The sequence below is a fragment of the Vigna umbellata genome, chromosome 2 (genome assembly GCF_029865625.1).
Source record: "Vigna umbellata cultivar VRB3 chromosome 2, Vumbellata_1.0, whole genome shotgun sequence".
Classification (NCBI taxonomy): Eukaryota; Viridiplantae; Streptophyta; class Magnoliopsida; order Fabales; family Fabaceae; genus Vigna; species Vigna umbellata.
Genome location: NC_142166.1, coordinates 46880491 through 46904687, shown reverse-complemented (window position 1 = coordinate 46904687; position 24197 = coordinate 46880491). Strand labels below are relative to the sequence as shown.

The following is a 24197-nucleotide window of genomic DNA, read 5'->3' as shown; positions in this document are numbered from 1 at the left end:
ATTATTGAAGAATCCATTATGAATCCATTATGTAAGTGGTGATTAAGAAATTAATATAATATTAAAATAATAAATAATATTAAAAAAAATTGATGAATAGTAAAATTTTTGGACTATAAATAGCTATAAGGAGGAGGCTATTTTGCACAAAGAGAGGAAGAATCAAGTGAGAAACCTTGAGAAATAGAGAAGAAATAGTTAGGAAGAAATTTTTAGTTGCAAGAAGAGTAGAACCTTTGGAGGGTTTTCGAGGAAAACAAATTCATAACAAGAGCAGTCTGGAATAGAGGTAGGGGAGCTAACATTTCTAAGCTTTTATATTATGATTTAGTATTGTTTTGTTACTATTCATATCTTGAAATTCTGTGTGAATACTATTAATGCTTACTGTATATCTATCTATATTGAATTTCGGTGTTAATATTATATGTTGTTGTTTTGAATCTGTAAATAAGAAATTTGTTAAAAACTAGTTGAGGAACACTTTGGCTAAGGAAAGACTTGGTACTTAAGTTGTCCATTGTGACACATCTCTCTTTTCTAGAAGTCTACTCGATATGTTTTTAACTTAAATCTTGTTGTACAGATTGAGTACTGTTAAATTATTATGCAATATATCTCGTTGGAATGAAAATGTCTGATGGATTCATGTTATTGTGGTAGATATGGAATTATGAATTATAATTGTGATGGTAAGATATAGGAATCTTAAAAACCGGAGTTGGTACATCCAGTAATTTGTGATTAGTCATATGTACTGGAGTTTATGGTGAGTTTGATTCGTCAAACATTTGATTCTTCTCTGGTGACCATTTATGTTGATATTTTAGTATTGTTAATTTATTTTGTGATATATTCAATTTGTATGATTTCTGTGATGATTGTAATTTATTATATTGGATTTGAATTTATGCATCTGAACATGATATGAGTATTATGGGAAGATTTCGTAATAGTATAATATGAGTTGAGGAATGTGAGCATGGTATGAGTCTCGCGGAGAGATTCTGTAATGCCATGGTATGTGTGTATATGTTGATGTTGAGGGTCATGAAGTTGGAGGTTATCCTGATACTTTAATAATCATCCAGTCTCAAGTAGAGAAGGATGAATTATGTGGTGAGAGGGGCAGGAGGTCCTGGTCTATGTGCCAATTTTGGACATAGTGTTGAGGACTAACCTTGTGGATGGTATGGGAGCAGGAGGTCCTGGTCTATGTGCCGGTTTTGGACATAGTGTTGAGGACTAAGAAGCATCACAAGTGTGTAACCTCCCGTTGATCGCTCATCAACATATCGTCGGGATAAGTGTCTATTGGGTATTGTGGAATAAGTGTATATTGAGTGTATCAAAGTAATGGTTGAGTATCTATGATGCCATTGTTGTATGATGATATAAGTGTGGCTGACATAATTATTATATGAGGTTTGTTAAGTGCATAAGAGTAAATATGCATGTTTTATAAATGATTGGTTGTATGTTAGCTCACTCTACTTGTTTGTGTTTGTGTTTGTGTTTGAGTATCTGCGATGATGGTATAATTCGTTATACGGGAGCAGATGAAGGAATGTCGTCTGACTCACTGCCAATGAAGAGAAGGATAGAGGAATAAAATAGAAGAATTCAAGTTATAATTATGATTTGTTGAAAATATGAGTTTAAAATATGTATATAGATATATCAACTATGAATTTTTAAGTGTGAGATTACATAATGTTACCGTAAATATAATGTTACAATATATAAATGATGAATTTTCTAATGTGAGATTATGAGATGTTAGATAATCCATTTGAGAGTAAAGTATCCGAAGAAGCAAAAGTAGAAAAAATCATTTTGTTACGCATATTATAATTGATCATGCACGAATGAAACAAGTATGAAGGAGGTGCATGGCATTTCGCGTTGCAAGGAAGGAAGAGAATGTGAAATTAGAGCTTTTATATATTTATTAATAAAGAATAAAATAAGATATTATAATCTACGGTGCAGAAAAAAAAAAGGAATGTGCAGAAAACAACAGCCTAATTTTTTTCTAATCCCGACTCAAAGTCAAAATAATTTGTAAATTTAAACAAATTTTGACACCTCTACTCTGATTACTGTAATGGTACTTTCACTTTTAATATTGTAGTTGATTTATTTTATTTCTCTCTCTAGTTTTAATTATGAATTATAAAAAGTCAGTTTGTAATTTAATTTCTAGTGTTGTATTAGTTTGAATATCTTTCTATTAAATTTTAAATTCTAAAATCCATTAATTTTAAATTATAAAACTCATGAATATTTTTAATCAATCGACTCAATTATTCAATCAAGAATGATAATTAAGTCCATTCAATTTGAGTTCATTGTTGAAAATAACAACTGCAATTCCATTTAACTCAAACCTATTTAATTGGATTGAGACGTAGAATAGATTTTGTTTAATAGTTTATTTGATATTATGTTAAGTGATTTTTTTTTAATTTAGTATCAATTTTAAAAGTGCATACATTCAATTTTAAAGTTATCAAAATTGTATGACTCAAATTAACTCCGAGATAAAAGAATATGTACTTTTTCTTCTCTCTTCTGTGTCTTTTCTCTCCAACTTTTGAATAATTTTGAATACATCATGTGGGTGAAGCAATTAATGTGGCTATTTTCATCCTAATCGAGATTCTGGAATATTGTTAGTTACTCACTTCTCCCGCACTCTCTACAGCTTTTAATTTCTCTGCTAATTCCTGATCAAATTCTAGCAACTGCTGCATGAACTCTTGAGCTGATGCACTATCCTGGAAAAGAAAAATATTTTTTAGAATTCTTATTTTAAAATTTTGAAAATACCAAAGTGAAAAAAAATTAAACAATTCAATTTATAAGTATTTTTATTATAAAAAATGTAACATTTCAAACAGAGAATAAAACTAACAAATAAGGACCAAAATTGATAAATTAAAAAAAGAAACTTAATTAACGAAAAAGAATATCAAGAGACTGAAACTAAATAATGTCCATGCTAGATATACAAAAAAATATTACATCTAACATATATATTTTTTAAAATAAACTTAATATAAAATATATATTATCAAAATATGGTGTAGTTTTATAATTAACATAATTTTTTTACTAATATGAATTGAATAGTATGGTATTGTGAAACTTATCTTCATTTATAGCAAAGCATAGTAATGATTTATTTTCTTAATTTTATTCACAAAGTACATATTATTTTAGTTAACTAAAATTGAAATACGTTCATTATTTATAATTAATGTAATTATCTATTCTGATAATTTATTTTAATATATATATATATATATATATATATATTTTTTTTGTCACCTTATACTGTTGTTTTTTTATAAATATTTGTAATAAAAAGAGGACGAGGATTGTAATTTATAATTTTAGGTTAGAAGAATTACAATTGACCAAAATGTTTCGATGTTTCGATATATAGAGTAATTTCTCTTAAATAATTTTTTGTCCGCAATGAAATAGTATTTTCTCAATTTAGTTTTAATACTTTTTTAATAACATTCTAATTTCTTTAATGTTCAATTTAACGTTGTATAAATAATTAATTGATAAGTTTATTATTATTTTTAATTATTTTAATTTAAAAAATGTATACATGTTAAGTAAGTAATGTGTCTAGTTAATGACAAATGTCAATGTTACTGATAATAATTTTTTTATTTAATTATATTAATTGTTTTTATTTAATAATTGTTTTTTAAAATGAAGTAATTTTGTTCCTTTTTATATTGAAATTAAATTAAATTTTTATATAAATATTATTAAATATTTTTTTAGAAGTATAATTGATTTAAAATTAGAATAAAAGTTTTATAAGTAAAGACTGACATATTTATTTAAAATTTTATAAGTATAATTGATGCATAATATACATGTATACTAAATTATTGGAGTTAGCAAAATAACTAAATTAAATAAAATTAATAAAAATTAAAATTTTATTAAATAAACAAAATTTTAAGAGTGTATTAATAAAACTAAGAAAAAAAAGCCTAAATTAACATTTTAACTTATTATTCTAACATCCTATTTATTATGACTGTATCAATTACATATAACCAATTGCCTCTTTGAAATCTCTAAAACTATTTATATATAAATAACTGTATGTATACATCTCAAAAACACGGTGAAACATTTCTAATTATATATATATATATATATATATATATATATATATATATATATATATATATATATATATATATATATATATATATATATATATATACGGGGTTTATCCAATTTTCACAAACATAAAGGAATTGATAATTGGTCTCGAAAAAAATTAGAAATACTCGTGTTGTTAAACAATTTCTTACCAAAAATGACTTTATAATGAGTTTTTATTTTATAATTTTTGTTATATATAATTTTATCTAATTTTCACAAGCATAATGACATCCGAAAGAATTGGTAATTGGCTAGAGATGATGATGCAGATGATGAAACTAGAGAGGTTAGTGAAGATGGTGAAATTAGAGAGATCTTGAGATCCTTTATAGATTTTTTTTTTCAATGAACAATTTGTCAACTTTATCGATTGAATTGAGATGGTTGCTTCAGAAATCATTGAATTATTATTCCAAATTGTTGAATCTTTTTTGTTTTCGCTCAATTCATCGAATTTTTTGAGGTGAATATGTCAATGACTCAACTTTTTCCAATTGAAGCTACAGTAAGAATTACAGAGAAAAGGTTGGAGTGAGAGAGATAAAAGAGAAAGGATTGAGAGGAATGAGAGAGGTGAATAACGGTTTTGGGAGATTTTTTTTTTTTAAGTTTTGAGAATAAAAATTATATACCAACTGAAAAACAGACGTATTAGCAAACCCCTGTATATATAATAAAGTGTGTATTTTAGTCAAATTTATCACACTAAATAACACCAATAAATTATATTTGATGATATAATACTTTTTAATTACATCTTAATAATTTAGAATAATTTGTTAGACTCTATATTCTTTTCAGAAACTTGTTTAAAATATATTTTATAAAATATACCACTTAAATTATTATAAATATGTTAGTGCATTGTAGGATGAGTTTGGCAGAAAAAAAGAGAGAAAGAAAGTATTTCATAAAGATATAAAAAAGAGAAAAAAAAGCTGGAGCATTACATGAAAAACAACAAGAGAAATAAAAAAAAAGCACTTAAGATAAGCTATTAAGCCAATAGATTAAACTAACTTATCACTGTTGACTTCCACTCACTTAAATTCACAAAACAAATTCAAAGAAAAACATAATATAAATAGAAAACATTATTCAAATAATTCAAATTAAGTTCCCATAAGCTAAGTCATAATAATTTCAAAATTTCAAACTTGCTTATCAGTTAAAAACAAAAGTGTATATAAACTACTAAAAACAAAACAATACTAATGTTCCAAACCTGAAGCTGATTGAATCATTGCATTAGAAATCAATCCCTTAAAATATTTGGGACCCTGTAGGAAATAAAAAAGGTGAAATGTGCTGATTTTATATGTGAATCTAGCACAAGCTAAAAAATCCTCCTTGGGTTTATTTTTCTGATATGCACACACGAATAATTTCTCAACTAAACTCACAGTTCAGAACCAACTAAACTAAAAATATTTTGGTAGAAACCCAGAGAAACGTATTGAATAGAAGATGTGAATAGTTTACGGCGAAGAACCCCACAGAATTTCAGCGCTAACCGTCGCAAACTCTGCTTCACTCTGCGAAACTTCCTTCACAATATTCAGTATTTCTGATTTAACCTCTCTCTTCTCTTGGGAGCTTAACCCCTCGCTCACTTCCACTTGAATCGCAAACCTAGAAACGCAATTCCCAAACGCCAAATCACACTCACACTCACTACACCCCTCTCTTTGCAAGTCCATTAGAATTTCAATCACTCCCTCTTTCACCATCGCTTCCACCACTTCCATTCTCCCTATATATCCCAATTCCAAAACGCACTCCAACGCCGCAACGCGAAGCCCTAATTCCCTCGAACGCAGAAACCCTATGATTTTAGGGATCTCACCGCTGCACAGAATCTCATCAACCAGGGGGCTTCGAATGAAATTAATCAGCGACGACAGAACGCCAATGGAGCACGCGGAACCCATCGCTATCAAGGCCTTGATGGTGGGGCCCATCAGCACCAGCCCGACGAACACGTTCTTGTTGAACTTCACCAGCGCTGCTATGGTCATCGCCGCTTCCTCTTTCACGCTCTTCGAACTCGAATTCGACTTCTCGAACAGCACGCACTCCAAGAGCGTGAACACCTTCGCGCGCAGAACCAGGTCCTGGAACTCCAAATCGAAGCCCTGGGACAGCCTCTCGCGGAACTCGACGAGAGCCTTGACCTGGTGCTGTTCTTCGTCGTGCCGCGACGGCGGCTCCTGCAGCGCGTCGACGAGATCGCGAACGGCGACCCGGTCGATGTACTTTTGGATTTCGGATTGGATGGCGCTGGCGAGGTGGGATATCTTGCATTTGGTAAAGTGGCGTTGGAGGAGGGATCGTGGGAAGTAGCCGCTGTGCTTCTGGAGTTTATCAATTAACGACGGGAGAGAGGAGAGCATGCGAGAGAGGTTACGGAGGTTAGGGTCGGAGGACAAGACGGCGTGGGCCTTGGCTTCGAGGTCGAGGAGCGTGTCAATGGCGGCGCTGGAATCTGTTGGGGAGAGGAAGGAGAAATGGTTGGTGTTGGTGTGAAGGGCTTTGGAAGCTTCTCTGAGAGCGTTTAGGAGAGTTAGGAGGCGGTGTTTGGGAGGGTCATCCATGAGAGACAGAGAAGAACCGAAGGAAATTCAGTTTATTTGATTTGTGTGTGCTTTGGAGTGTGGAAGGAAGTAGAAGAGTGGAGAAAGGAAGGGAAAGGAGAAAAAACAGAAATTTGGAAAAGACAAGAATGGAAGATCAGATGCTGACTGATGGCAACTATCAGTCCAAATCATCAAAACAAACCAGCAACCATTCTTAGGTATGATTTTAGTATTTCTGGATTCCTTTTATCTCCATTTAAATTTTGTTTGTTTTTGCATTTTTACATTATGTGTTTAATGTCTGTTAATGTATATATTTTTCAATAGATCTTTATATACTACTGTGAATTTCATCTGAAGTAAAAAAACATGGTATGAAAAAATGAAAATTATTTTCAAAAATTTTGAAGGATGAAAATCACCATTCTATCTATTTTATAATTTATCTCTTTTGAAAGAACCTTGATTTTCTTATAGTGTTTTGGAAGGTTATTTAGTGTCACTGTTTCTATTTTTGGAGAAAGGGAGCAATTATCTACTGTTTAATTTATCTTTATTTTTATTATTTTCTGTCAAAGGAAATCAAAGAACTCATATATAATATAGTTAATATATTTATTTTCAAAATTAGAAAACCTTTTTAACCATGCAGGAAGTCTTGAGAAATTATTATTCCAAAAATAGAAATATTATGATTGTTATTGTAGATTTAGATATGGAGAGTAATTAATTTTTTAAAACTAATAGTAGTAATTAATTTTTTAAAACTAATTATTATTCTTAAAAGTTGTATTAAATAAAAATAAATTGTAAAATATTTTAATTTTATTCAATATTTTAAATTTTTAATAAGTGCTTTAAATACTATACTTATTTTAAAGTGTTTTAATTATAATTATTTTCCCTTTTCACTTAATCCCTACATAAACAAAACCTATATTCTAATTTGTAGAAACATACTGATAATACGAAGGGTGTGCTTGGATTTGGATTTGGGAGTAGATTTGAGAAAAAGTAACTATACGGATGTGAGGGAACTGAAAGATAGCTCTGTTATGAGGGAACAGAAATATAGCTCTGTTATGAGGGAACAGAAAGATAGCTCTGTTATGAGGAAACAAAAAGATAGCTCTGTTATTGTTTGGATTACGAAATATATGATATGATTTGAGAAAATTTTATATATAATGTGATTTATAATAAATTAAAAAAATGTTTTAATAGATAAAAATAGATTATTAGTATTTTATCTTCGAAAATAAATAGAATATAATTTTAAATGTAAATAGTGGAAATAATATAAAAATTAAATTTAAATTTAAATTTATATTTCTAATTAAAATAAAGTTAAAATTGAAAAGATAAAATTAATAATATGTAATTACAAATATAATAAATATTTAATTACACTTAAATAAAAACACAACACATTTAGATGACACATCAAAAACATAATACAGAGTAAATGTAAATATAGGATGCACTCACAAACAAAGAACATATTCAACAATTAAAGTAAGGTCATTTTTCTACTTTCTTCACAAAGTGAACAATATTTTCCCATACATATCTGTATGTACATGGATGTATATATGCGGATCCTTCTCACGTAAATCCTGCACATGAAGTCATACTCACTAAAATAAATACCCAGTAAATAATAAATTATTAAAAATAAAACTATTTTAAAATATATAAATATTGATATTATAAAGATTGACTTAAAGTTAAATTTTATCTCTTAACACAATAAAAAAAGATTATTATTAAAATGAGATTTTGACAATTGAACAGAAGTATTTAATATATCTTTTGTAATGAGATAAATTGTGTTGATGATAAATATTTAATTGTAAATTTTGTTTTTCATATTTGATGATAAATTGTGTTGATGATAAATACATGTTTTCCTCTTATTAGATAAATATATTTTCTTTTGTGTGGAGTATTTAGTAGAGTTAACTGCATTTTTATTTTTAAGATGAAATATTGGAATACCATTTATATAATTTTATTTATTATTTTTAAATAATAAAATGGTTGTATTTTGTAATAAAATAATTTTATTAGTTTTAAATTTATATTGATTTGATTATCATTAATGTTAGAATTAAAAGTTAGTTAATCTTAGATAATAGAATAAACTCACTGAATATTAGCAATAAAAGACTTGCAACTTAATGTTTGTTCTCTGCTTCCTATCATATTCATCAGTATATTATAGTTATAATACACTAGATTATAAGTACAAATTTTACTTTTTACTTTTTATTTTTAATATATAATTTTGTAAAATTGTGAGACCTTGGAAAATTAACACTGCAAACCTCTGTCAAATCAAATTAATGCACCCACGTCATTGCTCAGTATCATTAAAACGCACTCACATTCTCTGCCGCACGTCTGCCATGTGTCAAGTTGGAACATTCTGAAATCAGTAAGTGGAAGACAGGTGTCCGCGTGTGAGAGAACGTCCGTTTGACATGGGGAAAAGAACTGAATTTTTCTGAAACACTCCTTCCCATTCTCTGCATGCACTCTTCTTCTTCCTCAAAACTGATTTCTCATTTCTCCACCTTCTCTCTAGAACCATTTCACCTTCTCTCTACTGTAACTCACCACCCTCTTCCCCGATCACGTTTCAGAGCCGTAGGAACGTTCCCTGCGTCGTGAGCTCCATTTTGGACCGAACAGCTCCAGATTCTGTAACCGGTAAGTTTCCCAACCTAGACGCTCGTTTCTGGATTACCTGCGAACCCAGATTCAGCTGCATGCAAGGGTATAAGTTAAATTTTTCTACGTTTCTTTTGGTTAGATTTAGTGAAGAACTTAAGGAAAACGTTGAGTGTAGAAAAGCCATAATTGGACGAGTCAAAGTCATACTCTTAGGACGTTTCACTCACTGATCCGGGTAAGGGAAGCTTATTAATTTAATTGATACTTGTATGTTGTATGCAAGCATGATATGAACTGAATGTATGAGATGTATGTTGATTGAGTATGCATGAACGAGCACTGTTGTACTGAATGAATATGATTTCTGTTGGTTGAACTGCATGTTGATGATGATACGTATGGATTAAAAGATGGATGATTATTGTAGAGTATGAGTTGTAAATATGATGAATTCTATAAAGTATGTGAATTAATGATGGATATGAAATTATAAAGTATGAATTGTATGAGAAATATTGAGTTAAGATAGATGAAAAATCTGAATGTAAATTACTCCCTATGATAAAATACGTTCGTCATCGTACGGTCTTATACCGTTCGGTTTCCTAGTAAATGACTTAAAAATGGAATTCTTTCATTCGGAAAGAATTCTGTTCGAGAACGAGTGTCCTCATTTGAAATACTATGTTTGAGCGTTTGACTCAGCATAGTGATACCGTATACCTTAATTTAGATAATATCAAATTACACCCTTATACTTTAAAATAAGTAGCGCTCGGTCTTATACCAAGCGTTCGTCCTAAATAACACTCAGTCTTGTACTAAGCGTTCGCCATAATTGGTGCTCGGTCATCTACCTAGCGTTCGTCATAAGCGGTGCTCGGTCTTATACCAAACGCTCGTATTATTGAATAACCACTTGGATAAAATAGCGTTCGTTCAAGTAGAATAATATTCATTTTTCCTCACGTTCATTCAATTACTGGCATCAGTCTTCCGTATGCGAATTACTACAAAGATAGTTCTAACGTTATTGACTCTCCTTCTTACATTAGATCTGGTCTAAGGTTCTCATGCTGAAATTTTCTTTAAGTATCAGTGTATATCTAATCGAGTTAGTTCATCTAACTGACCGCTTAAATAGTAACGTTCATTATAGACTTCTTTGTTCATTCAGTATATTCTCTCGACGTTCATCCTAGTTCTTCAGAGGGTTGAACGTTCGTTATTTTATGCTCTTAAATCTAAAGAGGAAAATGATGATAAATTATAAGGACTTGAAGTGTGAATACTATATTGAGTGATTATACGATTATGGATTTTGTACGAGCGTTCCAGGGAGGAACGACTCATATATGTGGATTATGGAATTTGGTAAAGTATGACTGTGGTCATGCTAATGCTGGCATGGTCCATCCTGATATTCCGTGATACTCATCTTCACGTAGAGGAGAGTAGTTCATGTGTGGGAATGGCAGGAGGTTCTATTCCTTAGGGGTACTTTGGATAGAACTAACCTCGAGTGGCAGCTGTTGAGTGTATCCCAGTTACTACATCACTCGGGTGCAAGGACGCTTGTAGCTACACAGATTCATACAGTCCGGACGGTCTGTCTAGTATATATATATTTCTATGTTAAGTTACATGTTGTGTGTGAATTGAAATGTTAAATGTATATGTTGATGTATGAATTAAATTATATAAGCTTACCCTTTCGTTTTTCCTTGTGTTGTCTATTGTCTATGTACGTTCGTCCTGTCCTTGCAATGATCATCCGTGTGGATGTGAGCAGAAGGCGAGGCAACTCTGGAAGACGTCATCGAAGAAGAAAACTTAGTTGAAGTGGAGGTTAAAGCAGAACAGTAGGACGTCCGTTCTTTTTAGTTTTTAGATGTTCGATTTTGAATTGGACGTTCGGTTAATTAAATTTTGTAAAACCGTTCGTCCTAACCTCTTGTAATTCTGTATTATAAGCCGTTCGGCTTTTGAATCCTGTTATTAGTGTGAAGACTACATTGTTTTACTGTTAAATGTAATTAATTCTGATTTATGGTAATTACTGTATTTTGGGATGTTACAAAAATAATTAAAATACAATTTAAAAATACGTTATTATATAAAAATCATTTAAAAACACAAGTCATGCGTCCAAAAAATACTAGTAAATGTAGATAGATTGAAAAATTATTGTAAAGTTCAATTTCAATATAAGTATCAGAATGAATCAGAGCATGCTTGACACCGTGACACGCATCCAGAATTTTAAGCTGTAGACAAATTGACAGTACTTAAAGGACTCCACTACATAATTTCCAAGTAATGATGTTTATTTTGTCAAAATCAAATCTGGAATGCCTACTAGCCACAATTATATTGGGAGCTCAATCATAAATATCATAATCTCTACATAAATGGAGATAAATATTTCAACCACAATTTATATACACGTAATTCATAATAATCAGATAAAGTCTCCTTTCACCAAAATAAAACACTTCAAGAAAATGAAATTATAGTAATATGATATAAATAGCCTATATTTACACACATGTAATACTTTGCTTTGTAGATACCATTCTCATTTTCTCCTAGAATTATAGGAGGCTTCTTCTACGATCAACCAAAAACTGAAGAGTTTGCCGAATCTAAATTATCAAAATAATAGTAATAATAATAATAATAGATATAATACATTAAAAAAATGAACTAAAATAAATACGTAAATTAGGCCTCTAAGTATCCCGGAATTTGTGCTGCGGAGTCCACTTCAAATATAAAGAAATGCTTCCGGATTTAGCTCCATCTAGAGGAAAAGTTTCATTGTATTCTCCTTCTAAGATGACCTTAGTCAGTGTTAAGATCACTCTTCCAATTTTTTCCTGAAATAATCATGCGTTTACCATAACACTCCAATCGGTACTGATTTCAAGAACGCAGAAGGATATGATGAGATGGAGATGAAGATGATAAAATGAGTTTCCAAACATTCACCAAGCGCCCAATATCACAATAAAAAGAACAGGGTAATGCAGGCACCTTTTTTTTTTCTTGCTTTTTCATTTAAGCAATGATTTGTTCAATTAATAAAACCACGAGCATAAGCTACCTAAACCGCTCTGGACGAGCAGAAGAAAGGTGGGTATAAAAAGATTATGGCAATATAAATTTATTTGTCAGGTTATTGAATGTTTCAAATTCAAGCAGTACTCAGGAGGAACAAAACAAATTCAGGAAGTATCCTCACCTTGCCAAACGTATCATGATCGTAGACTTCCAGAATTAACATTTCGTGTAAGCCATCCTCCACAACAAAATCAAATGTTTGATTCCAAACTGGGTTTAGGGATTCATTTACAACCTGAGAATACAAGAAAGATTGTTCAACCTTACAAGTATACAGAAATCAGCGTGTGAATTTGGAGATGGAATTTTTCTTGTTCGCAAGTAAATTCAAAACAAAAAATTCTGATACGTTTTGTTTAACTAATTTGCATTCCAATTAAACTATCTCACAATTCTAATCTATTTAATCATTTGAATTCATCTCGGTATTCACCTAATTATAACGAATTAAAAAAAAACTAGCATAGCAATAGTATCATGCAAAAAATGTCGAAAATCTTACTCTGGTCTTGAGTTTTTTTTCTGTTTTTTTCAAACTAAGGACAACAAATGGATCAGCCTTGCCCATTAAGTCCACTACTGGTAAGTCTTCAGCTGAAATGACCGTGACAGATAGAACCCCTCTTACGATCACGTTGCTTCTCTTACGTGACCCTGTAGGATCCTCAACCTCTGCCTCACCACTCTTGAGGGTCTTCTCGAACGAGGTTAATGAGAAATCAGGGTCAAAAGGGTTCTTGATGGCGCTTTCCATTCCAATTGGGCAGTACAAGAGCTCCAAGTGCACCTACATAGGGTATATATTTATGTGTCGAAATAACAATTATGGACTCACCTAATACGAATTTGGAACGAGTACAATATTACTCACCCTTCTCATTATGAGTGTAATTTAAGGTTCTAAATTAAGAATAAGAATAAATATACTACTCCGAGACAAATTTATCAAACTAACCTTACTTTTTCTTTATAAATATATTATTTGATCGAGATATAGCGAATAATTAATTTAAAAAAAATTATTAAGACTGAGATAAAATCATCAGTGAATTTGATTTTTTGAAAACTGCATTGATGGAGTATACGACAAGAAAACCCAAACTGCAAGCATTGAAGAAAAAGGCCAGATCCGATGCCTATAGTGTAGGGAGAGTCTATAACTTAAAAAACTTGAAAACACTTTCGTTATTCTACGCATGCCACCGGGGGGATGTTCTGTAAAAAATTGCTATTGGCATTGATCAGTTAGATGGAATGGTAGATGAATGTTACGGAGACGCTAAAGAATATACGATCTTACCTCACCCCTTTGTTTGTTATCTCTACGGATCTCCAAATCCTTAACCAACTTAAGCCATACATCCTTGACTTTGCCAGGTTCGAGATCCTGCAGTGAAACTTGGGCACAGCCAATAAGTTCAGAAGCCTGAATGCCTTCATCATCGAAAATTCTTATGGTCAAGTGCTGCGTTGCCGCATCTTCTATAGTGAATTCAAAGTGTTCGTTCCATATTGGACTCAACTGGTTGTTCTGAACACGCCCGGCCGCAGTTGGATTATTATCACACACTAATTATTCAATAAATATTAAAAGAAAAATGTAAATGAAGCTTCCATTGGAAAAAAAAAGTTGTCTTACCACTACTTTACTGGTTTTGGTTCTGGAACGAAGCGGGCGTACAAAAAGGACAGCGTAAGGATCGGATTTCCCAATCAAATCTTTATTTGTTAAGTTCCTTGCTTGCACTAGTTTTACTTCCAGTATTCCAACAGGTTTCAACTCTAGATTACTGAAAGAGGAAGAAACAATCACACGAACTCAAATTAAGAGAAGGATATTGAAATATTATCAAACACATATACTCATGTTACAGGTGATGAATCCCTTTAGTTTCTAAACTTTGGCTAACTCTAGCTTGTTGGGTTACATCACTGATCCAATATTTCTTATAGGCCTTAGAACAGGTGCCTAGCACTATTTTTCTTTATTCTTCGTCGTATATATTGCATTTGCATTCTTAACATCTTATCAAAAGCAAGTTTTGCTTCAAGAATTAAGAAAAAGTGTAGAGTAAGAAGAAGAAAAAGGACTATAAAGTGTTTTTAGATGTGTCACTAGACAGCTTCAATAAAAGATTGACTCTTATTTGGTTCGAGTTGATATTTTAAGAAAAAGTTCAGTCCTAGACATTTCTTCATTCTCAGTTGTTGGATTGGTGAAAAGTGGTTTGGTGCGAAATTTATTGGATTCTTACTTACTCTATTTTAGTTTTCTCATCTCTTAGTTTCTCATCTCTTAGTTTCTCATTTGAGAACATTTGTGTTTAGCTTTGTTTGAGGGATTATAAACATATTTTATGATCTTGTGGGGAGACTCCATTATTTGAAGGTTTTTTTTTTTTTTGTGCTCGGGGTTTGCAGTGAACCATTTATAGAAATTGGGGTTTCTATGCAAGTTTCGGTTTGTTATTTCGTGACCATGATTGTGATGATGACTATTGAAAGGGTGAACTTTTTTTCGATCTATTAGCATATACCTAAATAGGCATAAATATTGCTATATGTGTCATGTCAAGTATGGAACAACTAAAGAGGTTTGTGAGCATTGATGAAGTTATATATGCAGTCCAATTTCAAAAAACAATATCAATTGGAAATTGACTTTTTGGCTCTCTAGTAACATAACATGTATATTCTATGTAAATCATTGGGATCAATTGACTCTTCCTGAATTTTTATAATTATGTGCTTTCAAACCTTACATGGACCAAAGAGAAGAAGAGTATTTACTCTCAAATTTTTTGTAAGACACTTCAACTCTGTTTGTATCTGCGTGAACTTGCAGGAGTTATCCTTATGTGTATTTATTGATATGTGGGAAAATGCAAGAAAGAGGTCCATTGAGATCCTCGTTGCTATGTGAAGAAACAAAGGAAAATCTAGTTGGATAAATAGGAAAAGATGAAATTGCACTTTGCATTAGACTATGAAGGGAAAATATTCGTCTTTTCAACAGTGGTCACCGCCAAAATACGGTTAAAAACAGTTGAAAGTGAAGAGAGTTGATTCTCAATAATATTATATATATATATATATAACAGAATATACGTCAAATTAAATTATAATCCGGATGTTAAATAGATTCGTGTCAAATTCTATAAGGAATAATTCTTTATAAAAATTTTCATCATTTTTTTATTTAATTATTTACTGTTCTTAATTATTTGAGTTAACACTTTGTTTTTCTAAGACTAGAATATTGTTCAATATTTTTTGAATGATGGATTTATTTTTTTATCTCATTTTATGAGTTAGTATTTTTTTTTACTCACTATTTTTATAACATTACTTTTTAAGTGTAATGTTTAATGAAATAGTTAAACATTCTAATTGTATTATGATAAATAAGTGGATTAAGTTAATTTACTAAGTTAATCTACTTTTGATTCTGTATGGTATAGTATAGACCGAACGGTTAACACTCATAGTTTGGTTCATCCCCTATATCAGTTTAAGTTATTATTGGACCAATAGTCCAGCATACGATATAATAATCAAAGATATTTGATTAAAGATATCGATGAGCCGTTTATGAGTAACTAAACTAATCTAAAGATAAATTTGTTTTTATTTTATTGGATTTGTGCTAGTTTATATCCATGAGATGACTTATAAATATAAGGTCAAGGCCAAAAGTGAAAGCATTCGGAGCAGGTGACTCAAGCATGCAAGAAGACTACGTTAGAAAGGTATATCTCTCAGCCCTACACATACTCAATGCTTGAGTCACCTGCTTCGAACGCTTTCACTCTTGACCAGAGGGTGAGTACCTGCAAAAGACACTTCGATGCTCAAGTGCTCGAGTCGCCTGCTTCGAACGCTTTCACTCTTGATCGGAGGGTGAGTACTTGCAAAAGACACTTTGACGCTTAAGTTAGACGTAGTTTAGTGAATTGTTTATCACAATTGTCTACTTGTGGTCTAGTAGAACGTACCTAGCTTTTGGCCTTGACTTTATATTTATAAATCATCTCATGGATTCTAAACTACCACACAGATCCAATAAAATAAAAACAAACTTACTTTTAAATTTGGTTAGTTACTCATACTTATAGATATCTTTAATCAGGATATCTTTAATTATTATATCGTTTGCTAGACTATTAGCCCAATAATAACTTAAATGTTGTTAATGTAGCGGATGGACCGAACAATCGTGAGTGTTAACTGTTCCGTCTATACTATATACCATACAAATTCCATTATAATAAATATATTATATAAGTTAGAAGAATAAATATTTACTTTCTTAACTCATACTAGACTAAGTCAAATTACAAAATTTCTAATGAAGTCTAGTTTATTTAAATCGTTTTTAACTTATATGGACTTGATTTCATATAAACTGAATTGACTTATTTTTACACCATTATTATAATATTATTGTTCTTACTAGGATTCAGAATTCAAAATACTGAGATTTATCAAATATTATATTAATATATGATAAATTAACTATAAAATATTTTTATTAATATTATTTAGTTACTTTAGATAAGTGACGGTGAATGGATCTTGTTAAGCCCATGTTTGTTAGTATATTTGTTGGACTAACTAAGTAAATAACTATCATTGATTTGATAACAAATAAATTTATACAATTATTTAATATCGACTATTTTATTCATTTCTATTTTTCTTTTCGATTGTAAATTTTTGTTTTCATTAATAGCATCATCCTTAAAAGTAGGTAGGATATTTGTCAAAATATCAATTTCTATTTTTTAAAATTCTCAAAGATAAGGTAATAAAAAAATATTTTTCTACTTTTGGAAGAGAGAATTAACTTTTGCATACCTGTAATCTCCGGGTAAAATGGGTATAATTTGGCGCACAGGCCAAGTTATAGAGTCTTCAATGGCATCTCTAATTGTTTCCTTAATAAACAACACCAGAGTTTATTACCAAGTTAGAGTGCGGAATGAATATGGACAATGCAATGCGAATTGATAATAAAGCCTAATTGTAGTAACTGATTATACTTCTCCACGTTATGAATTACAATGCATTTGAATTTCATTGCTCCATCTAACCTTGCCTTTATAACTGATTTGGCTAAAATCTAAATAAAATATAATACACTTTTCAGAATAAAGTATGATAATAAATATTAATAATTGTGATTATAATTAACTTCGTTAAACATATATTTACTTTTATTATAATTTTTAACCAGTTCACCGATCAATATTTTTAAGTGCATTTAATCTTCTAAAATACACCTTCTTCCTTTAGATAAGTTCAACAATAGAAACTCGCTCATCTCAGTCTTACGTATACATGAATATTGTTGTAAAAGTTAGTAAACTACTCACTCACAGTACTTAATAATTCGTGAAGGGATGATAATGTACAACTAACATTAATATTTGTTATTGATAAAGTTACTATCTACATCATTGAAATCGGTGAAACCACAAAAAGGATTTTATTAGACTATTGAGATTATTGCACGGACAAAATGAAAACATAACGCCTGATTACTATTTTATCGCACAACTAGGAGATCCAACACCTGAAGATTAGAGATACATGACTTACATATTTTGTAATATACCTTCGGCAATCTAACATGACAAAAATCAAAGGAATGACAAAAGTACCATAAACATGTGATTTACTTCGTACCTCTATTGCATCAGATACTCCCGGCAAGGCTGATAAATCACCACCAATAACCTTCAGAGTAAAATCCAGATCTTTCTGTTGCCAGAACAAAGAAAAATAGGAAGAAATTTTAGAAACAGTTTGATTTTGTAGATTACACATATTTGAACAAGCCACATTGACATCACAGAAATGACATAAAAAATCTATTTATCCCAAGTACGAATCTGCATCTTGTTACTGATATCTTGCCATGCCCTGAACCTGTGCATGTTTCCAGTTACGTCAAAGAGAGGATACCATTATATAATCTCGTGTGAATTATCCTTCCTCCAAATTGTAGAAATATTTCTTGGACCAATAAATTTTGAAATGTTATTTTTTTTTAATCTTACCGGTAAAAGAAAATGTTAGAAGGCATTGTAACTCACCTTTTCTTTCAAGGAAAAACAAACAGCTCCGAAACCCGGGAACTCATTCACTAGTGGTTTGAAGATCAACCTGAAAACCCCAGTGAATCCAATATCTTTTACCTATATACACAAGTTACCAGGAAAGAGAAAGAATAGAATGATAAGGAATAACTTCAATTAAGTGCAGACATATATGCAGTCATTAATTATGTCACTAACAAATTGAGTTGCACAGTCCACTTAATTCATCATGAAAAGTATACAAATACTCTGATAAAGATAGAAGTCTAAGCTGTCTGTATTAGAAAACAGAATAACATGCACTTAAATATACATTGCTTAAAGCCTATGGAGACAAATTTGTGTAGATAAATAATGAAGTTGAAAATTGACAATATTTACCAAAACTAGCATGACAGCCTTCCTTTAATTTGTGAAATACAAATACAATTTTGTTTTGTATTCCTTTCAAAAACTGTGTAATGCACGATTATTTTTTATGAGACAACATTTAGATAATAATCCGATGAGGCAATTTATTCAGCATCCATTTGTGGTTGATAACTAGCAAATGGATGATGATAATCATCTGCATACAATTTAAAACTCCGTAGAGGTATCTTATCCTCGACAATAATAGGAAACAAAAAGAAACAGATATGGACTGCCAAATATTAAAGTATAATATAAGTGAATATATATATTATATCAGCACGCAAAAATGTCATAGGTGGGCAATGGTTTGTGTATCACCTGTACAGGAAGTACGACACCAACTCGGGTTTTGATGTCAAGAACGATATTCGGGTTACCATCCCATTGCATCTCAAGATCCATAGTCACACCATCAGGCCCACTATCCTCTTCAAGAATAGTAACTCCTAGAAATTTCAAGAAGAACACGTTTTCTATTACAAGGATGAACAGAACCAACAATTTAATCAAGTGAAGACCGTCGGGCTCACTTCACTTTGTTCAAATTGGTAATGAGCATGCAATTGCAAGTACAAAACAAAAGTCCACCCATTAGTCACAACATTAATGACCACATTCATATTTCAAATGTATAATAATAATCCAGCAAACCTGTAAATTGTGGAGCCACAGTGCCAAGGGTCAACTTGGAGAAGGTGAGAGAAGCCAAAACAACCGGTCTATATTGTTCAAGAATTGGTTCCACATTGGTTCTTATCAACTCTGACACTGCCTATATACATTTCCACATTGCATTAGAAGTCTACAGCCATAAAGTCAATTACACATAACAATAAAATTGATAAATGAAAACTATAACAAACGTAAAATACCTCATCAACATGTGGCCAAATCCTCCTGAGTTGGACATTAAGCCAATTTAACTGCAGACAATGAACAAATTAATATCAGAACCCAGATAAAAATACTGAACGTTGATGTAGTAAGTAAAAGTGTATGTCTAAATGAACTCAACTTCTGTCTCCGTGTAAAGACCACCCATGATGGATAGAACTTAGGAGGCAAAAGTTTTCTGGAATCTTCCACTGTCATTCTAGCAAACGCTGCTATCGTCTTCGCCTAAAACAGATTCAAAAAAATTACCCCGCAAAACAAGAACAATTAAAAACGACTTCAAAAGATTCGTATTATTTTTATTATTATGGAGTGGAATGGAACAAACAGTTAAAATGAAATGAATGCGGATATACCAAATCGGAGCGACGTTTGGATCGAACGCTCTCGTGACGAGCGAAACCGATGATCAACACGATACCAATGGCGATACCGACGATCATGCCGCCGAAGAATCCCATTTTCGCAAGATAAATTAATTAAACTCTATAGCCAACGCTAATCGCAAATCTTGAAACTGCTTCGCTTTTATTCCCAATGTTGTTTAGCTGAAGCATGGTTTTCACGTTTCAGACCATGTTCGTTGGAACAATGTGATTGTGAAGAAAAAGAGAAAAATCATGTGTCTATTGTTGATTAGTTAGTTAGTTTAGATCGAGACGCGGGTAATGAAGCGAGAACTAGATGTTAACTTATTAATCAACCAAATTTGTGTTATTATCATAATAATAAAAAATACAAATGACGTGAACATTCATTGATTATTGAGAAAGTTATCCATGTACCCTTGCTGAACTGAGATGATGAGTATTGTCCAATTAATGAAGAAAGTAATATGTTCTTTTCTTTTATTTTCTCTTGCTTTCGTCCTATTGTTTTTTATTCCACTTCTTTAGAGCGTATCATGTTTTTTAACCTTGTCTCCTTCATATGCTAAAAGAAACAAAAACGTAACTGAATCATTTCGTTAGTTGCACAAAAATAATCATCATATCATATTCTGCTGTGCGGTCCAACTTATGCGGTAAAGTTTGTATTTATCTCTATCTTGTAATATTAATTCGAAGGGACACGATTTATTTTTTTAGATAGAATCCACCTGAAAAATCATAGTTGTATGGTTTGCTTGTGTACTTAGGATTTAAAAGTAAAAACAAAATTCATTTTATTGATAAAAGCCCAACAAAATTGTAATATTGACAATCTATTTCATTCAAACTTGATTCTCTTATACATTGTTTCTCAGACATGTCAAAAAAATACAAACTTTGGATAGTTTCATACGGTTAATTCTATCCCAAATAAAAAACCAAGGTCCAACATAATTCATGCACACACCACTACCTAATAAGGCTTTGATCATTACGCATCCGCGAGGTCGAGTGTCATTCCGCCTGGAAGGCACAAGGTCAAATTCGTCTATGCATCCGCGTGCGTTCACAATTAATATCACTGTGCAGAACACAGTTTGAAAGGCAGATATCATATATGGTATGCATATTCCATATTTATTTGTTACCCAAACAGGTCCTATGCCACTTCACTTAACTTCATCTCATTCTCTCTGTACAACTAACAACCCAAACTCTACTGAGAAAACCAAAAGCTGTTCAAATAAAGAAAATGAAGCGTTTTCTGAGGCAGTTGTTTCTGTTCGAATTTTTGTTGCTCTTTCTATCACTGATTATCATTGAATGGCTATTTCCATGGCAGTTTATGAGATTCACCGAATCGAATCTCGAAGATTCCATTTCTCTTCATCATCTTTGGAGATAGGTTTCCGGCGAGAATCAACTTCTCCATGCTGTTAGCGACGCCTCTCACTCAATAACACAGTAACTGTGAACTCTGATTCTCTCTCTCTCTCTTTTATCAACTTCCGGCGAGAATTTCTTTATCAGAAAAAAATTCTTCCAACAACACGCGACAGCGAAGACATTCCTGCTGCAGGATTTTTGTACCATAACCCTCGATTATTTTACCAGTAACCTCTCTCACTTCCTTTCTTCACCGCATATATAGCATAGAATGAATATATGTTTCAGTATATATATAGAAATTTTGTTATATAGAGTATATAACCCACGGAAACAAAATATATCGAATAACCACAAAAACAGTAGAAATATAAGAAGTAAACAAATGGAGAATTAATTTATAGAGTAAAATAAGAAAATAAAAGAAGATTCTTCATAATTTTAAATTAGTTTATTATGTATACACTAATTTATAAAAACCATTTCTATAAGTTTTATATATTTTTTTGGATAAACTAATTGTAGAAAAAATTATTTTATTTTTTCTATTTTAGCTTTTTCTCATATAAATATTTATGAAAAAAATTGTCTAAATAGACTTCAGAATATACTTAAATAAAATTAATTACTTATCAATAAATTAGTAGGAAAAGTTATAGGATAAAATATACATATATAGATATGGTATGTTTGTGTTTTTGAAAATATTTGTATATATTATAATATAAATAGAGTTAGTCCAACAACTCGTATAATAATAATAATAATAACAATAATTATTATTATTATTAATATTATTATAAATAAATAGCTTATTTCACAACTTTTTTTTATGTAAAAATATTGTTGAATGATATAGGATTATCAGACAAGTTATAGGTAAACAATCTTTTCATCAATTTTATTATATTTTTTTAACTGTGATAAAGATTGAATAAAATCGCTAACACGTGTTAATTGGAACTGAAAAATAATACTTTGATAGCTATAATATAAGGATATCTTATAAATTTTTCCACACACTTTACATTTATTATTTTATTTTTTAATTTTTTTACAAATTTTTTAATAATCAAAATACTTTTAAAAATGAATTATAGTGATGTAAAAAAAAATATTTTCCAAATTTGACATCTAGTTAGAGATTGATAAAAGAAAATAAAATGTTATAAGTGATGGTAATATATAAGAATGAGAATAATAAAAATGATAAATATATTTTAAAAATAAATGTTGAAATATGACTTCTATTTGAAATTTAATATAGTTATAAAATTTTATAATTATTAACCCTTCTATTCCTGGAGTGAAGTTTAGTACGCATGATGGCGTGTCTTCCTTATCATATTAATTTTTCTTTTTCTTCTCTTCGTCTCACTCCAGTGTATAGTAAAATTTGATTTATATATAAACAACATATAAGCTTACACTTGCCAAACAATTATTACTTGTATTAGAAGCCATTTGACATCATGTGTCACTCTTAATTTTGGAAGAAATGTGTAATAATAGAAAAATGACGTATATATATCTATAGGAATCATCACTTGAAATATATGGAGAGAATAAAAATTATAAATTTTAATTTATACGATAGATGATAGGATAGGATAAGAAGAGAGATAAAAAATATTTAATAAATATATATATTTATATTATATATATCATTGTTAGGTAACATTCATTCAACCATACTTTTAACAAGGGTCCCTTTATTTTAATGAGGGGTAAATATCTTTTCTACAGTATTTTATTTTCTTTTATATACTTGTCATTTAACCGTTCATCATTTTAATATTGTTATTTTCACGTTAAAGAATGTTTCAATAATTTCAATTAGTGGTGATAAATTGTGTGTAAAGAAAATATGTAGAAGAAAGAAAGTGTGAAAAAATAAGTGTTCTTTTCATAATTTACCACCTTGGTGCCTCTGTTTCTCAAAATATTCAAGGTTCTGACAAATAGCACCTCTAGTTGCACCATAGAAGAAAATTTTACAAGGTTTATGAAATTCTTATGCTTAATTATTATCATTAATTACAGGAGCTATTTGGAGATGGAAAAGATATTCAAGGCATACGTATACTCAGATTGAAGGGAGGTTCCTTCATGAAATGGAGCACGGGGTTGGAAGGTTTAGGACCAACGACCCTACTGCTGCTCACGTTTACTTTCTTCCATTCAGCGTCACATGGATGGTAAAGTACCTCTATACACCCAACACTTACGACGTCACTCCCTTGGAGAATTTTGTCTCAGATTACGTGAGAGTGATCTCTATGAAGGCAAGATAGCGGCGTGGGGCGTTTTCCGGTGATACTTCACCTCCATAGAGGTGGATTTCCGGTAGAGGTACATCTTTTCTAGGGTTGAAGCCTTCAGAAGTGTTGGCATGCACGGCCCAATTCGCCCCATCCTGATCCACTACTCGGAAAACCGGGAGGGATAATGAC

General features: G+C 30.9%; 2 protein-coding genes across 2 annotated transcripts; both read right to left on the bottom strand.

Annotated features, from left to right (window-relative positions):
* Positions 1-5306: 5306 nt before the first annotated feature.
* Positions 5307-7303, bottom strand: LOC124822668 (uncharacterized). The gene has a single exon (XM_047294694.2). The coding sequence runs from the start codon at positions 6795-6797 to the stop codon at positions 5682-5684; it is 1116 nt and encodes a 371-aa protein (XP_047150650.2). The 5' UTR covers positions 6798-7303; the 3' UTR covers positions 5307-5681.
* Positions 7304-11942: 4639 nt separating this feature from the next.
* Positions 11943-20616, bottom strand: LOC124847468 (synaptotagmin-4-like). Its single transcript, XM_088108022.1, has 13 exons — positions 20344-20616; positions 20110-20212; positions 19966-20018; positions 19745-19865; positions 19412-19539; positions 18677-18778; positions 18267-18341; positions 17436-17515; positions 14218-14368; positions 13879-14109; positions 13081-13365; positions 12700-12813; positions 11943-12334 (listed from the first exon to the last, which is right to left on the bottom strand). Exons 1-13 carry the CDS (start codon positions 20446-20448, stop codon positions 12188-12190), a joined length of 1695 nt encoding a protein of 564 aa, XP_087964148.1. The 5' UTR covers positions 20449-20616; the 3' UTR covers positions 11943-12187.
* Positions 20617-24197: the final 3581 nt, after the last annotated feature.